At 34.5% G+C, this 16,302-nt stretch overlaps 1 protein-coding gene across 3 annotated transcripts in view; it reads right to left on the reverse strand.

Moving 5' to 3' along the window:
• Nucleotides 1-16,302, reverse strand: part of CSMD3 (CUB and Sushi multiple domains 3) — a gene marked incomplete at both ends in the record, with an annotated part of 1,095,706 nt that overhangs the window by 12,466 nt on the left and 1,066,938 nt on the right. For all 3 annotated transcript variants that reach the window (XM_081258479.1, XM_081258478.1, XM_081258477.1), the window contains 4 exons: nucleotides 2,881-3,039; nucleotides 9,169-9,234; nucleotides 12,113-12,292; nucleotides 14,395-14,506. In XM_081258479.1, the coding sequence (XP_081114605.1) occupies nucleotides 2,881-3,039; nucleotides 9,169-9,234; nucleotides 12,113-12,292; nucleotides 14,395-14,506 (517 nt within the window). The remainder of the gene's footprint in view (nucleotides 1-2,880; nucleotides 3,040-9,168; nucleotides 9,235-12,112; nucleotides 12,293-14,394; nucleotides 14,507-16,302) is intronic.

A 16,302-nucleotide genomic window follows, 5' to 3' on the forward strand; every position in this document is an offset into this window, starting at 1 on the left:
TATTGCTACTCCAGCTTTCTTTTGATTTCCATTTGCATGTAATATCTTTTTCCATCCTGTCACTTTCAGTCTGTTTGTGTCCCTAGGTCTGAAGTGGGTCTCTTGTAGACAGCATATATATGGGTCTTGTTTTTGTATCCATTCAGCCAGTCTATATCTTTTGGTGGGATCATTTAATCCTTTTACATTTAAGGTAATTATCGATATATATGTTCCTATTACCATTTTCTTAATTGTTTTGGGTTTGTTATTGTAGGTCTTTTCCTTCTCTTGTGTTTCCTGCCTAGAGAAGTTCCTTTAGCATTTGTTGTAAAGCTGGTTTGGTGGTGTTGAATTCTCTTAGCTTTTGCTTGTCTGTAAAGTTTTAATTTCTGTGTCAAATGTCAATGGGATCCTTGCTGGGTAGAATAATCTTGATTGTAGGTTTTTCTCTTTCATCACTTTAAATATGTCCTGCCACTCCCTTCTGGCTTGCAGAGCTTCTGCTGAAAGATCAGCTGTTAACCTTATGGGGATTCCCTTATGTGTTACTTGTTGTTTTTCCCTTGCTACTTTTAATATTTGTGCTTTGTATTTAATTTTTGATAGTTTGATTAATATGTGTCTTTGCGTGTTTCTCCTTGGATTTATCCTGTATGGGACTCTCTGTGCTTCTTGGACTTGATTAACTATTTCCTTTCCCATATTAAGGAGGTTTTCAACTATAATCTCTTCAAATATTTTCTCAGTCCCTTTGTTTTTCTCTTCTTCTTCTGGGGCCCTTATAATTCAAATGTTGGTGCATTTAATATTGTCCCAGAGGTCTTTGAGACTGTCTTCAATTCTTTTCATTCTTTTTTCTTTATTCTGCTCTGCAGTAGTTATTTCCACTATTTTATCTTCCAGGTCACTTATCCGTTCTTCTGCCTCAGTTATTCTGCTATTGATCCCTTCTAGAGAATTTTTAATTTCATTTATTGTGTTGTTCATCTCTGTTTGTTTGCTCTTTTGTTCTTCTAGATCCTTGTTAAACGTTTCTTTTATTTTCTCCATCCTATTTCCAAGATTTTGGATCATCTTTACTATCATTACTCTGAATTATTTTCAGATAGACTGACTATTTCCTCTTCATTTGTTTGGTCTGGTGAGTTTTTACCTTATTTCTTCATCTGCTGTGTGTTTCTCTGTCTTCTCATTTTGTGTAATTTACTGTGTTTGGGGTCTCCTTTTCACAGGCTGCACGTTCGTAGTTTCCATTGTTTTTGTTGTCTGTCCCCATTGGCTAAGGTTGGTTCAGTGGGTTGTGTTGGCTTCCTGGTGGAGGGCACTGGTGCCTGTGTTCTGGTGGATGAGGCTGGATCTTGTCTTTCTGGTGGGCAGGACCCCAACCAGTGGTGTGTCTTCGGGTGTCTGTGAACTTATTATGATTTTAGGCAGTCTCTCTGCTAATGGGTGGGGTTGTGTTCCTGGCTTGCTAGTTGTTTGGCATACGGTGACCAGCACTGTAGCTTGCTGGTTGTTGAGTGGAGCTGGGTCTTAGCATTGAGATGGAGATCTCTTGTAGAGCTTTCACCATTTGGTATTATGTGGAGCTGGAAGATCTCTGGCGGACCAGTGTCCTGAACTCAGTTCTCCCACCTCAGAGGCACAGGCCTGACACCCAGCTGGAGCACCAAGACCCTGTCAGCCACACGGCAGATCAGCAAAAGTTCAAAAGCTTGACAATATGCTCTGTTGGTAAGGTTGTGGAGATAGTCTCTCTTTTGCATTGCTAGTGAGAAGGCAAAAGGGTATAACCAACAACAACTCTGTCAATATGTCTTCATCAACCAAATGAGCAACACCAATGTGGGACACAGGACCACTCACTCAGTGGAAGAATCCCAGGTTCAGGTAGGGGACAGGCAGAGCACAGGTAATATCTGGATATTGCTTGACACTTTACAGACTGTTCTCAATGGATTTCCCTTATTTGCTGAGCTTCAAAGCTTCCAAGATCTTGGCAGCTGGGAAGTGAATGGCAGAGGGAGAGAGTGCAGGGCAGGAGCAGCTCCTGTGCGTGTGCCCATGGGAGTCCAGATGCATTTCTATCATCTGAGGCATTAGTAATGAACTGGAAGGCAAAGACCTGCTCTCTTAGAGCTTGTGTTGCTGGAGTATAGACAAATCATGTCATGTCATACTATCCTATACTACACTACATTACACTACACTATACTATAATTTCAAATAGTGAAAAGAAGAGAATGAAATAAGATAAGACTTCCTATGACTAAGAGTGAGTCTATTTGTAATGTGAAGGCTACTTTAGATAGGGTCATCAGAAGTACTGTTGACAAGATGATATATGAGGAAACATTTGAATGTCAGAAAAAGCACAGTATTCAAAGATAATGAGGGAAGTGCATTAGATAGAGGAAACAGAAACCTGAGAAAGTTGAGCAGATGGATAGGGCTCTGGGTTCTGTTTGCCTGTTTAAGGTAGTGTAGCTCTACCTTTTCTGTCTTAAATTGTAGTGTCCTCCTAAACATTCTCATTTGAAGACATAATTTTGTGACCATAGAATAGCTTGCAAATCACCGATCCAATCTCTTTGGTGTTATGAGAATAGATAAGGAGTTAGTTATATTCAAATTAAAAGTTCTGTTCTATTTCATGACATGTCATTCTAGCCACATAAAAATATTATTGAGGGAGCTTATTTCAGAATCACAGAATTTTATATTTGTGTAGTAATATTCATGCATCAATCAAAAAACCAGAAAGCCTTGTTTCTGAATGAATTATGAATGTCATAAAAAATATAGCAACTATTTCACAGTACAAAAATCACTAAAAAAAAGATGAAATGATGGAAATGAAGGCATAAAGGCATTGTTTGCTGTTCTTTAATGTGATACCTGAAAGTAGTAGTTCCATGTTGCTGTTACTGAGTGTTGCATTGACTCTCCCAGTGGAAGCATTGAAACTAGTAACTGTCAAGGTCATGGGTTGTTTCCTTCCTTTAAAATTGTAAGAGCCTTTCCATATATAATTTTGGGCAAACACATCATCAGGAACTGTGAATAGATTAAATAAACATACATGTTAATTTTACAGTGGCTTGTAAACATAAGCATTAAATACCAGATTAATGAGTATTAGTTTATTGAATAATCATATTTTTCTAAATATACAATAATATAGAACGTACATTTTAAAATGAATCCTTCACATAAGTGTTTTAATTTTTTTAGAATAAACCAAAATAATAATCTAGATTTGCACATACATCAATGAGCGATAAATAAACACCAATTAATGACACAAGACATATTTAGAATCCAGCTAAATATCAAGTTTACTTATATTTGGTTTCCTATAATAATATCTTTGTTTCAGCAGGAAAGTAAAATGATTTTCTTGGGCCAAGTCAGTCTATATACAAGTCCCAAGAGACCTGCTTTTCTCCTAGCAGTAGGAATAGGTTCATAGAAAGAGCATAGAGTTAAACGCTCCCCTTGCAGAATAGCCTTGGAAGACTGTCAGGAGAGATGCTCCTTTGACCCCTTTACCCCTTTACAGAATACTGAGTTCAGTTTTTTCAATAATAGATGCTCCTGAAAAAGAACAGTGCTCTACCTGTTTTGCTCCTGACAGCTTTGAGGTTTACAGGTACTTTTAGAAATAAAAGAATTGTTACTAGAATTGGCTAACTCTCATGGGAAAGAGATGAACTGTGGTAGAATCAAAGAATATTCTAATGTAAAACTTTCATCCAAATAAGAAACGCTCTTAATGTTAAATGCAGACAAATAAGTCATTATATTTATATAAATTAGTTATGTAATTTATAGCTAATATAAATTAGGTATGTCAAAGTCTACTCAGATCCTGGTAAGAGGCTGAGAGAGCTTCCATTAATTCTGTACATTAAAGCACATCCTCGGAAATCAGCTATTCAAAAGAGCCTGCCTATTTGTGTGACTGAATGAATAAAATGGATTTAGATGAAAGCCTTTTTTTTTCTAACAAGTTATTGACATTTGTTACCTGATTTTCTCTACATACATCACAGTTCTTACTGCTTAGATCACAGAGACTGTGTTACAAATTGTACATTCCCTGAATTCTACTAGGCAAACAAATAAAACAATACTATGGTAGAAGATGAACATACAGTGCACTCAAGAGTTGAGTTTTTACTGAGTATTTCAACCAATATGATTATTTTTTTCTATGATAATTCAAAAGCAATATAGCAGAAGGACTAGAAGTGCAGGCACTGGAACTAGACCGCTTGTATTTCCGTCCCTCCTCTACAATTTATAAACTGTGTGGTTTTCCCTAAGTTACTTAACTCTCTAAACATGAATTTCCTCATCAGTAATGTGGGAGTAACACAGAGTTACAAGGAAGATTAAATGAGATAATGAATATGAAGAGTTTTGATAAGTGTTATTTGCTATCATTAGTATTATACAAGTAAAATAGGGAAACTATGGGTCTCATAGATCTTTACACAGTTGCTAATAGAATATATAGTTAGTGAACATGCAGTTAGTATCATGAAAAATCCATAGTCCTGGCTCTGGGACCTTTGCCAAGTCATCCTTATAGTGGCACTCCCTCCCCAAACCTCAAACTACACAGCTATGCTCTGTATGTACAGGAGACCTTACCTAAAGATTTGATACGGTGTATGGGTAAAAAGCCCTTGATTTGGTAAGCACTTTAAAGAGCAGTTAACTCAAAAATCATAGCTAAAATAAGTTTGGATGAGGGAGTGACAAGCTAAATTATCCTGCATTAGAAAGATCTGGAATTTGGAGGTAATAGGCAGTTAGTTGTAGAGATAGGAGGAAGAGCAAGGGAGAAAGATGTTCTAACAGCAGTGTGAAGGCAAATAGTAGGTACTCAATAAATGTGTTATTCTTATCTTTCTGATTGTTTATTTCCCCTGGCCTGTATTATGCTCACTCTTTGATACCCCTGAATATTTAATGAAAATCTGCTACACTTGGTGATCTTGTCATTGTGCTTAAGGGAATTAAGGAAGTTGGTTGAAGGAGACTAAAAAGAACCCCTGTGGCAGGAGAAAATAGCAATGGAAAGAAGTAGGTACCGGCAGCAGCAAAGAACATTGTATCAGGATTAATCCTTGATGTGGTAGTAAATGTTTAACAACTGGCTTTCCAGAAAACAAGCCAACAAACTGGTTGTACTATTTGCTGATTCTATAGTGTAAATATTCCCGTGATGTCAGATTTCAAACTATGAACATGACATCACTGAACGCAGAGTTTGGAAGAATGCACAGAACTGGCTATGGCAAAGCTCTACCAGGCAGCTCCAGCATGACACCACCACCCTTCACCTTTCTCACCCATAACTGAGAAATGTAACTAATGATAGGATGGGAGAGGCAGACACTATTTGGTCATTTAAATCCCTATGTACAAGGGGATGACAATACTTTCTATTGTTAAGTCTAATTTGAGGTTTAAATGTGATTGTGTATTTGACAGTTCTTTCTAAACTCTAAAATGTCATCTAACTATCACTGATGTGGAGCACAGTGAAAAGGAGGAAGACAATGATGGTTATGATCCTTATTTTTCAAGACAGTTTTGAATCTAAACTTTGCTTCATAGGCCTCATAGAATTACCATATAGAGTATCATGTTCCTGACACTGATACCACTGCCAAATTTAATTATTGTTACTTTGGAGTAATCTAATCACTGTGTCATTATTTTAAATGAAATGCTTCTGTTTTCCCACTTAAGATGACATTGTTCTAGAGTTTTATAGATACCTTCACTGAGGTTAAATAAATTCTTTTCCTTTCTAATTTATTAAAAGTTTTAAAAAATTATAAATAGATGTTCAATCTTACAAAATAGTTTCTGTGCAAGTATTTAGATGATCATACATAATCAGAATTTTTGCATGTTAATCTCTTAATGTGATAGATTATTTTAAGGATTATTTAACATGAAAATATCCCTGTAAATCTATCATTAACCCAATTTGGTAATGATGTGTCATCTTTACTATAATGTTGTACAGTTAACCCTTGAACAACATGGATTTGAACTGTGAGGGTCCACTTATGCACAGATATTTTTCAACAGTAAATACTATAACTGTACTGATCCATGGTTAGTTGAATTCATGGATGCAGAATCACAGATATGAAGGAACCTTGGGGTAAGGAGGATTCACATACTGAGGGTCAACGATAAGTTATATGCAGATTTTTGAATGCACTGAGGGCCAATGCCCCTAACCCACTTTCTGTTCAGGGTCAACTGTATTTGATTTGCTAAGGCTTTATGTAGGATTTTTTCATCTATAATCTTATGTCAAATGGGCCTGTAATTTTCTCCTTTTATAGTGTCTTTACCTGAGTTATTAGAGTTATGTTGGATCCATCAAATGAGGGGTTTTTTTTGATAGTTTTATAAAACTGGAATGATCTGTTCCTTCAAAATTTGGTAGAACTTATCAGTAGAGGCATATGGAACAGGTTTTTCCTTGTGGAAATAGCTTTAACTACTACTTTGTTATGGGATTATTCGAGTTTTCTCCTATTAGTTATGTTAAGATCCACTTTTCTAGTAATTTGTCAATGTTTAAGTTTTTTAAAATTGACAGTTACAGTAGTTTTCTGTTATATGTTGCTAATTTATTCAATCTACTCTATGTAGTTTTTCACATTTCCTTTTGAAATGTTACTACTTTTTGTTCCTTTCTTGATCAATCTTACCAGAAATTATTCACTTTGTACATTTTTTTTAAATAACTACTTTTGACTCTGTTGAGATTCTTCTGTTATATCTTTGGGGTTTTTTTTGGTTTGTTTATTTTTATTACATTGAGTTCTGCTTTCTTTTGATCATTCCATTATACTTTTTGTATCTTCTTAACAGGGACAGTTATTAATTCTAAGGCTTTTGTTTCTTCTAATGTAAGGGTTCAAGGCTTTATATTTCCCTCACATCTTTACCTTTGCTCTAGTTCCCAAGTTTTGATATCTAGATTTTTCAGCATATTGAGCTATATTGTTATATTTTCTATTTTAATTTCTTCTTCAATTCATAGTTATTCATCAGTATTAATTTTGTTCTTAATTTCCAAACATTGAGGAATTTAAAAAATTTATCCATTTTCTTATCAACTTTTAACTGCATCATGGCCCGGTAAGACTAACTTTGCTTTGAAATTTGTATAGATTTTTTTATTGCTTAATATATGATCAATTCTTAGAGCTGTCCCATGTGCCTTTAAAGAAAGTATATATTATTTAATTGGTTGATGAGAAATATATATATATATTACATCAAACATATTAGTTTTGTTGTTTAGTTCTTCCATATTCTTTAAAAATTTTTTTTGTCAGCCTGAAATATTTATTGGTAGCCATTGGCTATGTTTTGCCCAGGACAGTCTAGATTTGTACTTGATATGCTGGAGCTATTATTCAGAGTACACATCTGCTCCCAGATAAAGTATCTTTCTTGGAAAGTTCTGGGCACTGATTGACCATTGTGGTTTTCTTTTTTTCTTTTTTCTTTTTTTTTTTTTTTTTTTACCAGAAAAAAGTCCTTTAATCGTTAATGGTAAACATTTTACCAGTGAACATGAAAGGCCCAATGGAAGATATTTACCTAAAAATGAGGCAAACTTAGTCTTATAATGAACACATTTTGAGTTATAATTACAACCCTGCACTAAGTCTTTGTTTTTCTTTTTTTAAAAAGTTGTGGTAAACAGGAAATAACAAGTGTAGGTGAGGATGTGAAGCCCTGCTACATTGCTGGTGGGAATGTAAAATGACTCAACTGCTTTGGAAAACCGATTGGCAGTTTCTCAAAAAAGTTAAACCTAGAATTACCACATGATCCAGCAATTCTACTACCACCCAAAAGACTGGAAAGCAGGAAATCAAAAAGAATCTCGTATACTAGTGTTCACAGGATTATTCACACTAGCCAAAAAGGTGAAAACAAACCTAATGTCAGTGAACAGCTGAATGGATAAATAAAATATGGTATATACATTCAACGGAGCATTATTGAGTCAGACACAAAAGGACAAGCATTGTGTGATTCCTCTTATATGAAGCACCTAGAATAGGGAAATTCATAGAGACAGAAAGAAGAATAGAGGTTACCAGGGGCTGGGACCATTGTGGTTTTCTGACTCCATGCAACACTTTCCCTCTCATGATGACATATTCTTTGGTCACCTTAGAGAAATTCAGTGTGTTTTTACTGACTGTTGAAAAAAATCTGTTTCTCAGACTGATTTTTTTGGTAGGCAGTCCAGTTTAATGGCATGTACATTAAGAACTTCTTAAACTAACTAAGATTAGATTCTAACACTCTACCTGGCTTATTACAACTGGACCAAATCTATTTCCAAGGTAAAGATTAAATGCTGAGCCTTTAATTATATGTGTAGCTTTTCATTCCTACCATGTAAATAAAATACATATTAATACATTAAAAAGAAGCTCTTGTATACACTGAGCGCTTGCCATGAGCCAAGCACTTTGTGCTTCATTTTCATAAAGTTCATTCATATTAATCTAATCAATATGTCTTTTGTATAGGTAAAGAAATGGAGGCTCAGATGTAGAAATTAACTTTTCTAAAGTCATAGGGTAGGCAGTGTATAACATGGGGATTACATCAAGGTTGTAGGACTTCAAGGCCCATATTTTTAATGAATAAAAATTTTATTTTTAAATCAAATTACTGAAAATAAACTGGACAAGTTCTAGAAGTTGCTGAACTTTTACTTTCACTCCAAGTGTATTTTGTTCATTCTTTAAAAAATTTATATTTAAAAATTATATGTAAATCTCATTTTTATTTTAATGTTTTAAATAAACCATTGCCACTATTTTATAGCTATCTACAGATACTCTTGAAGGGAAATTTTATAGAGACAACTATATACAATATTTTTGGAATATTAACATGTCACAGTATTACATTGCTTAAAGTTTGATATCTTATAATACAAATTTTCAATCTTCAAATTCCAAACAGTAAAATGCTGTTTTACTATGGGAAACTATGGGAAATAGTTTTCCCATACTGAAATATATTTTTCTAAATAAATGGTCACTTTGTCAATAAAACAGGAGATCACCTTTAGAAATCATGACTACTAGAAAAACAACTGAAATTACTAACCACTTAGCTTTGGGCTGGGTGTTCCTAGCGCAGGTCTAGGATCTTTCACCAATATTTTGGAACCAGCTATGAAAAGAACCAAAAATGTTTACAAAATTTAATATAATTAATAACACAGAGACACACACACACAGTTTGATGCATTGTCAATTTTATTCTGACATATCATATAGTTTTCTCCAAAATGTCCTGTTCACTATAGCATCTCAGTCCTCACTCAACACTTCTGTTGTTCAGCTAACAACTTCTATAATTATCCCCATTATAGTCCAGTGGGGCAAAGGGAATATCAGTGCCACCTTAGTATTTTGGGGTCTTGTTTCTTATTTTAAAGGCATAAACCAACATGGAAACAGTTGATTCCAACATGGAAGTTGAGGGCTGAGGGTATGTTCCTGTTGCTTAAAGGCAAATAATTTGGGTAGGGTTCATGTTTAAGAGTTTAAAATTGTTGGGAATTCCCTGGTGGTCCAGTGGTTAGGACTTGGCCCTTTTACTGCTCGGGCCCAGGTTTGATCCCTGGACAGGGAACTAAGATCCCACAAGCTGTGTGGCATGGCACCAAAAAAAAAAAATAAAAATAAAAAGAGTTAAAAATTGTTAAGGTATCCCATGATGTCATAAGAAATTGGCTAGTCTCCAAGGTAAAGAGTTAAACTAAAGTTTTTAAGTCAAACCAAAAGGAGCTCAAAATCATGTGGGGTGCTGAAAGTGCCTGCAAAGTTGAAGCAGCTGTGATATGCAGTGCTTGTAGACCTGCAAAGACTTACATCTTTTTCCTAAGAACAAAGTAATATCTTTAAAGGTTTTAAGGGGAAGTTATTTGGGTGAACATCATCTTGGCTGCAAGGTGGAGAACAATTTGGAAAGGAGTGGGTATTGATTTGGGCAGAGAAGTTAGAAGGCCATTTCAGTAGTCTCAGTAGAGGTAATGCTGAGTTTTTACAGTAGCAGTGATGATAAACTCAAAAGTGGATAGAATTTTTTTTAAACCGACTAAAATTCTGGTGGATTTAAGGAGACAAGAAGATGTCAAAGATGACTACTAGATTTCTATTTATTATGTGATGATGGTACCACTGAGTTAGGAAACATCAAGAGAAGACTTATGGTGAAGGGAAATTTATGAGTTTAGATTTGCATATATTATTTAAATGTCTTTGAGAAATTTAAGAAGAGATATTAGGTAAGAAATTGAACATATAATTCTGGAGCTAAGAGAAGATAAATGAGCTAGAAATATTAATTTGTAAATAACCTTCATAGAGGAAACTTTAAGTCATTGGCTTGAATGAGATCAGATCACCTAGGGAGAGAACACAGAGTGAAAAGAAGAGAAGACTAAGAACTGAGCTTTAGAAAAAATGGGTAGAAAACATTAAGCTTAAAAAGGAAATGGAGAATAGGTAGCCAGAAATTTGAGGAGATAAAATATTTATTTATTCAACAAATATTGATTGAACACTTTTCACATATAAGGCACTGATCTATTGGTTAAAATTCCAGTTGTAAATACTTTGACAAAGTTTTTTTTTTTTTTTTTTTTTTTACATAAGAGAACCCTAAAATGGGCCATATTTAGATTTATTAAAGTTTCTTTTTTTCTTTTTTTTCTTTTCTTTTTCTTTTGAGCTTATATTCTAGTCGGGGAAGGGCAGATGAAAGGACAGGAGAGTGGAGAAAGACAATAACAAGTAGACAAATAAAAGAATAAGATCTCACACAGAAGGGATTCCTATCATGAAAAATTTTTTAAAAAAGAAAAAACCCTGTAATGTTCTAGCTAAGAGAAGAGAGTGAAAACATTTCAAGAGGAGAAAGTCATTTACATTTGTGAAGGCTACGAGACATAAAGAATTAGAAGAACTGAAAAAAAAAAAGGAATGTATTGATGACTTTATCAAGAATTCTAGAAAAAACTCCTTTGTTCCTTCTTCTGGAAACATAACCCTTTTTTCCTCTGGTAAACTCATTACATCTTGTTCAGATGGGGATTGTCCTGATCAACCAAAGTAGCAACATGGGTGGACACATCACCTAGATCTGGTCAAACTGTCATATCATTGTGGGTGAGAAATGAATTTGGAGATGGATTCCATTAAAAATTGTGGCAATCAGACTTTCATATAGTGCTTTCCTGACCAAGTTTTGGGAAAGACTCTTTCTACCAGGGTTGTTCTACCAGAAGGATATAAACCCAGGAATGCTGGCAGCAATATTTCCTCCTATAGTGGGTTGAATAGTACACACTCCAAATTCATGTTCACTAGGAACCTCAGAACATGACCTTATTTGGAAACGGAGTCTTTGAAGATGTAATTCGGTGAGAATCTTGAGGTGAAATATTCCTGAAATAATCCCTAAATCCAATGACTAGTGTTTTTATAAGAAGAGAACAGGACATATAGAGATACATAGGAAAGAAGGCCATGTGAAGATAGAGGTAGACATTGTAGTGAGGCATTTATGAGCCAAGGGATGCCAGGGATAGCCAGAAGCTATAACAAGCTCGAAGGAGGTAAGGAATGATTCTTCCCTAGAGCCTTCAGAGGATACATGGCCTTGTTGACACCTTGATTTTGGACTTCTGGCTTTCAGAACTGTGAGAGAATAAATTCCTATTCTTTTAAGTCACCCAGCTTGTGGTACTTTGTTATGGCAGCCTTAGAAAATTAATATACCTACTGTGAATAGAGAACTAGGAAAAGTAATAAAGGCATGAATTAAAAATAGAGCATGGAAAAGAAGCTATAAAAAGACCTGAATAATATTTCTGTGCCCCTGGATCCAAAAGTGTCGACATCACTCCTACTCTTAGAGTTGGCGAACAAATTTACCTTGTTCCTAAGCTAATATAAATTGATTTTTCTTTTGTCTCTTGTATCTGAGGAAAGCTTAAACAGTACAAAATCTTCTGTTGAAAGCTTTTATAGAGAAAACTTACCTTCACAAACAGGAACTTTTCCACTCCAGGTGTTATCAGATCTACACACTCTATGTTCTGTTCCACCTGCTAAGAAGAAGCCAGGCTGGCAGGTATAAATTAATGTATATCCATGGGATGGAAGGTCCATTCCTACTACATTTGCATGAGCAGGAGTCTCTGGCTGTTTACAGCTGTGGGCTATATTTAGAAAAGGGAAAAAATGTTCACTTTTATAGACATGTTAAGAAAAATTTAAGACCAGAGTCACAATATATTTTTATAGGTATGCTAATGCCTTTATATAAATATACCTTTAGTTATTCTCATGAATCAAGGAAAGCTTATCAATGTAAATGTAAATGTTGTTTTCATAGACTAGCATTTCATAAATGATCATCTGTGGAACACTGGTGGTTGTTAACATATAAACTGAGAGAAAAAAATAAAAGACTAACTGGATAATTAAGCTAATAAATGTATATTATATCACCATTTTAGAGAGTCACAATATATATTAGCATTTTAAAGGATCTAATAAGTCCTGCTTAAGATAAGTTTTAAAGTTGATCAAACTCAGATTTTCTATACCAGTTTAGGAAGTATTAATATATATTTTTTTATTTATTATATTTATTTTAAATTATAAAGCGTGTCTTCTAAAGGTAAATTCAACCACAATTCAGTATGTTGCTCTGATATTCATATTCCCTAATGTAGAAAGTACAATTTAATAATTTTTTGCATATGGAATTTTCTGGCCATATTTTGGGTCCATATGCTACCAGTATCTTTTCATTCATTTAATTTTTGGATTCCACTAAATCTGCACTTATGACACTCCCTGACCCTGCCGCTCAGTTCACCTGTTTTGTGTCTTATGATGACCATTCCCTTCTTAATCAGAATTAGATGCTACAAAGAACTCTCTCCCTAAGCAAGGCAACATTTCTGATCATTTGTTCATGGATACAGACCCTTAAAGATGGTCTCTGAGAAAAAGTGTTCTGTGGACAAATTTGTTTGGAAAATTTTCTTTCCATTTGTTTCCTAGTGGATATGTACTAAGCTATAAATAATAGCTAATATTTTAACATTATGTGAAAAACATTTTGTTATGTGGTTTATATTTAATATAATTCAGTTAATAAAATTTAATTCTCATTGGGGAAATACTGCTAAGAATAAACAAAAATAGTCTGTTTCTGCTACATTCTTAAGCCCCATTATGCACTTATTAGATATTCTGAGATGCTCTGCAGTAACAGAAGCCATTTAATTTTATTTAAATCATCATATCCCACGTGCAGGTCATCAAATAATCTTAGTTTACTATGAAATACCTAGGTACATCCCACAGAGCTGTTCTAAAGTATGTACACGCTCTGAGGAATTCTCTTTTAAGGAATTTTGCCGTATTTAAATATAAGCCAGCCAGGCATGTGACATGACTTCTCAGTGGAGTGTTCTGCTGCTTTTCAGTAAACTGAGGATCTACAGGGGCCCCTGTGATTATTTGGGTGGTTCTGAACAGGGATGGAGTAAATTCACAGGACTTATTTGGACTTCAGCAAATCCTAAAAGCTAGAAACCATTCTGATGAGTATTTCTATTCCTGCTTACTCTTCATTTTTCTCCCCCACAAAAAAAGATGGAGAGGAAATAAAAAGAGGAAGTAGGAGGGAAAAAAGAGATAACTCACCAGCTAAAATTTATTTCTAACTGTATTCAGAAAAGACTGTTTAGTGATCTTTGCTCTTATTCAATCTGTACAGCAAGTGCTTTCAACTTAGGGTCAGTGTACATTTAGAAGCTCCAAGAAATCCTAAGTAGCATTCAAATTTTTGGTTAAGGTATTCATGCATATATCGTTTCATGGATGTTTCTAGCTTTCCTCAGGTTCTCAGAGAATTTCACAAGTGAAAAAGATTGAGTCTCTACTATGTTGGAGCCTCCTGTATCTCACAAGTACTTCAGATTCATAGGTGCAGATCTATGAACCTAAAAAATAATCATCATCTAAAGTTACCTGGTGACCAAACTGAATGCAATTACAAGAGCTTTTCAAAAAGAACAAAATTTTGCCCTGCGCCTTCTGACTTCTTAAAGAATAATGCTTCCCACGAGGCATGGGTGTATGCTACAGTAAAACACTATATGCATGAATTATATTTTATAATAACCTAAAAAAACAATGTGACACCTCTTTTACATACATGTAAGTTTATTTTCACATGTGGAAGAAAAAATGCATATAAATTCTTATCCTTCATAAGTATAATTTTCTTAGCCACAATACTTACGAATGCACTCAGGCTGAATTCCATTCCACGTGAGGTCAGGAAGGCAGGTACGTGTTGTAGACCCTTGGAGAAGATGTCCTTTTTTGCAGTGGAACTGTACAACACTTCCTACCTATAGCAAATTACAGAGAGAAAAACAAATGTCCCAATGCAACTTCAAATACAGCAACAGATAGAAAAAACACATGGACGAGAAAATGCTTTCAAAAGAAATTCTGCAAGGTAGAGGTTGGAAGGAAAAGAAACTGAAATCTGATGTAAAATAAAATTGGGGAAAAAAACTAAAGAAAAATAAAACTTAGATCTCTTTGTGTGCATATCATCATCAAATACTTGAATACAATGTATACATAGGTGCCAAATATTTGCCATGGTAATTTGAAGAAAATATATGATACCAAAAGGCCAATAAGCTACATATGAATATAAGATAGACAAACAGACAGAGAGTTAAGTAAAGACAGATAAATGAAGATAGATAAAGGCAGATACGGAAATAAAGATAGCTAACAACACAAGAGGCGGTGAATATGTAAGACAGTAAATGCAATATGAGATTGGACATAAAGGTGATTATTGAAGGTTGGATTGGTAACAGAAAAATACAATGGAAGACATGCTATTTGCATTAAGCTTTTAAGGGATGTGTAATTTAGATAAATATATAGAACAATGGTTCTCAAAGTGTGGTCCCCAGACCAGTAACCTCAGCATAACCTAGGAATTTGTTAGAAATGCCAATTCTGGAAACTTAGCTGAGACCGACTGCATCAGAAACTCAGGGTAACAACCAGCAATTTGTGTTTTAAAAAGCTCTCCAAGTGATTTTAATGCAAACTAACATTTGAAAACAACTGATATAAGTAGAAAAGATAAGAATATTATGAGAAAATGTATGGTGGTTAAAACATACATCATATGGTTTAGGAAAAAAGAGAGCACTTTTGATTGGTTATCATAGATAATTTACACAGTGAGCTGGGAATTTGGGAGTAAAGTGGAAAGCAGTGAGATACAGGTAAAAAAGAAAACAGACCCCAGGGGTGTGTATACTCGGCTTTAACTTTGACTCTGATCTTGAATAAGGTATATCTCCTCTTTGAGACTTAACTCTCTCTATATAAAGATGATATTGTTTCTCTTGCGACTTAAGGATTAAATAAAATAGGATATATAATTCGCTCCACATGGGCATGGAACATAAGCTTTAAATAAATTCCAGCTATAATTATTAAGTCAGAGACATAATAATCAGTTTCTTAAGACTCTCAAGTAGCAGGCTATAGCATTTGAATTTTTAAAATAAAAACATAAAGTTGCTAAAGCTTTCAGAGCAACTAAAATTTATGTAGAAAATAATATCTTTGAAAAATTAAACTAACCACTGTATGGTGAAACTATGAAACAAAAAGAATGATGAACAGTAATTCTAATTATGAGGCTTGAATTGCCATCTTAGATTTGAGTGGATAAAGCTTGACCAACTTGTGGCAATAGACATGGGAAGGAAGTTGTTTACTCAAAATATATTAAAAGGAAAAATCATCAGGATTTATTAAATGATTAGAGGTGAAGGAGAAGATAAGGGGTATTTAGAGTCCGCCTCTTCAGCCTTCCCTAGCATATGGAGTCTGACAATGTTCAATTGCTGTCTTAGGGCTTTTCACATAGACTGTGTTTTCTTTTTTCCCCATTCGTTCCTACTCCCACCTGCTAAAGCAACATGAGGCTAAGCTTAATGTGACGTAATTTGATACAAGATTCCACTTGGACCTTGAGAATAGCTATATTCCACCATCTTTCATATTCTTGTTATCACCCAGAACTATGCTACACTTGAAACGTTCAGTTCTAATAGTTATTCTCTTATAACAACCTTTATCCTTCCAGTTATCTCATATTATGCCT

The sequence above is a fragment of the Mesoplodon bidens genome (genome assembly GCF_964165515.1).
Source record: "Mesoplodon bidens genome assembly, chromosome: 16".
Taxonomy (NCBI): domain Eukaryota; kingdom Metazoa; phylum Chordata; class Mammalia; order Artiodactyla; family Ziphiidae; genus Mesoplodon; species Mesoplodon bidens.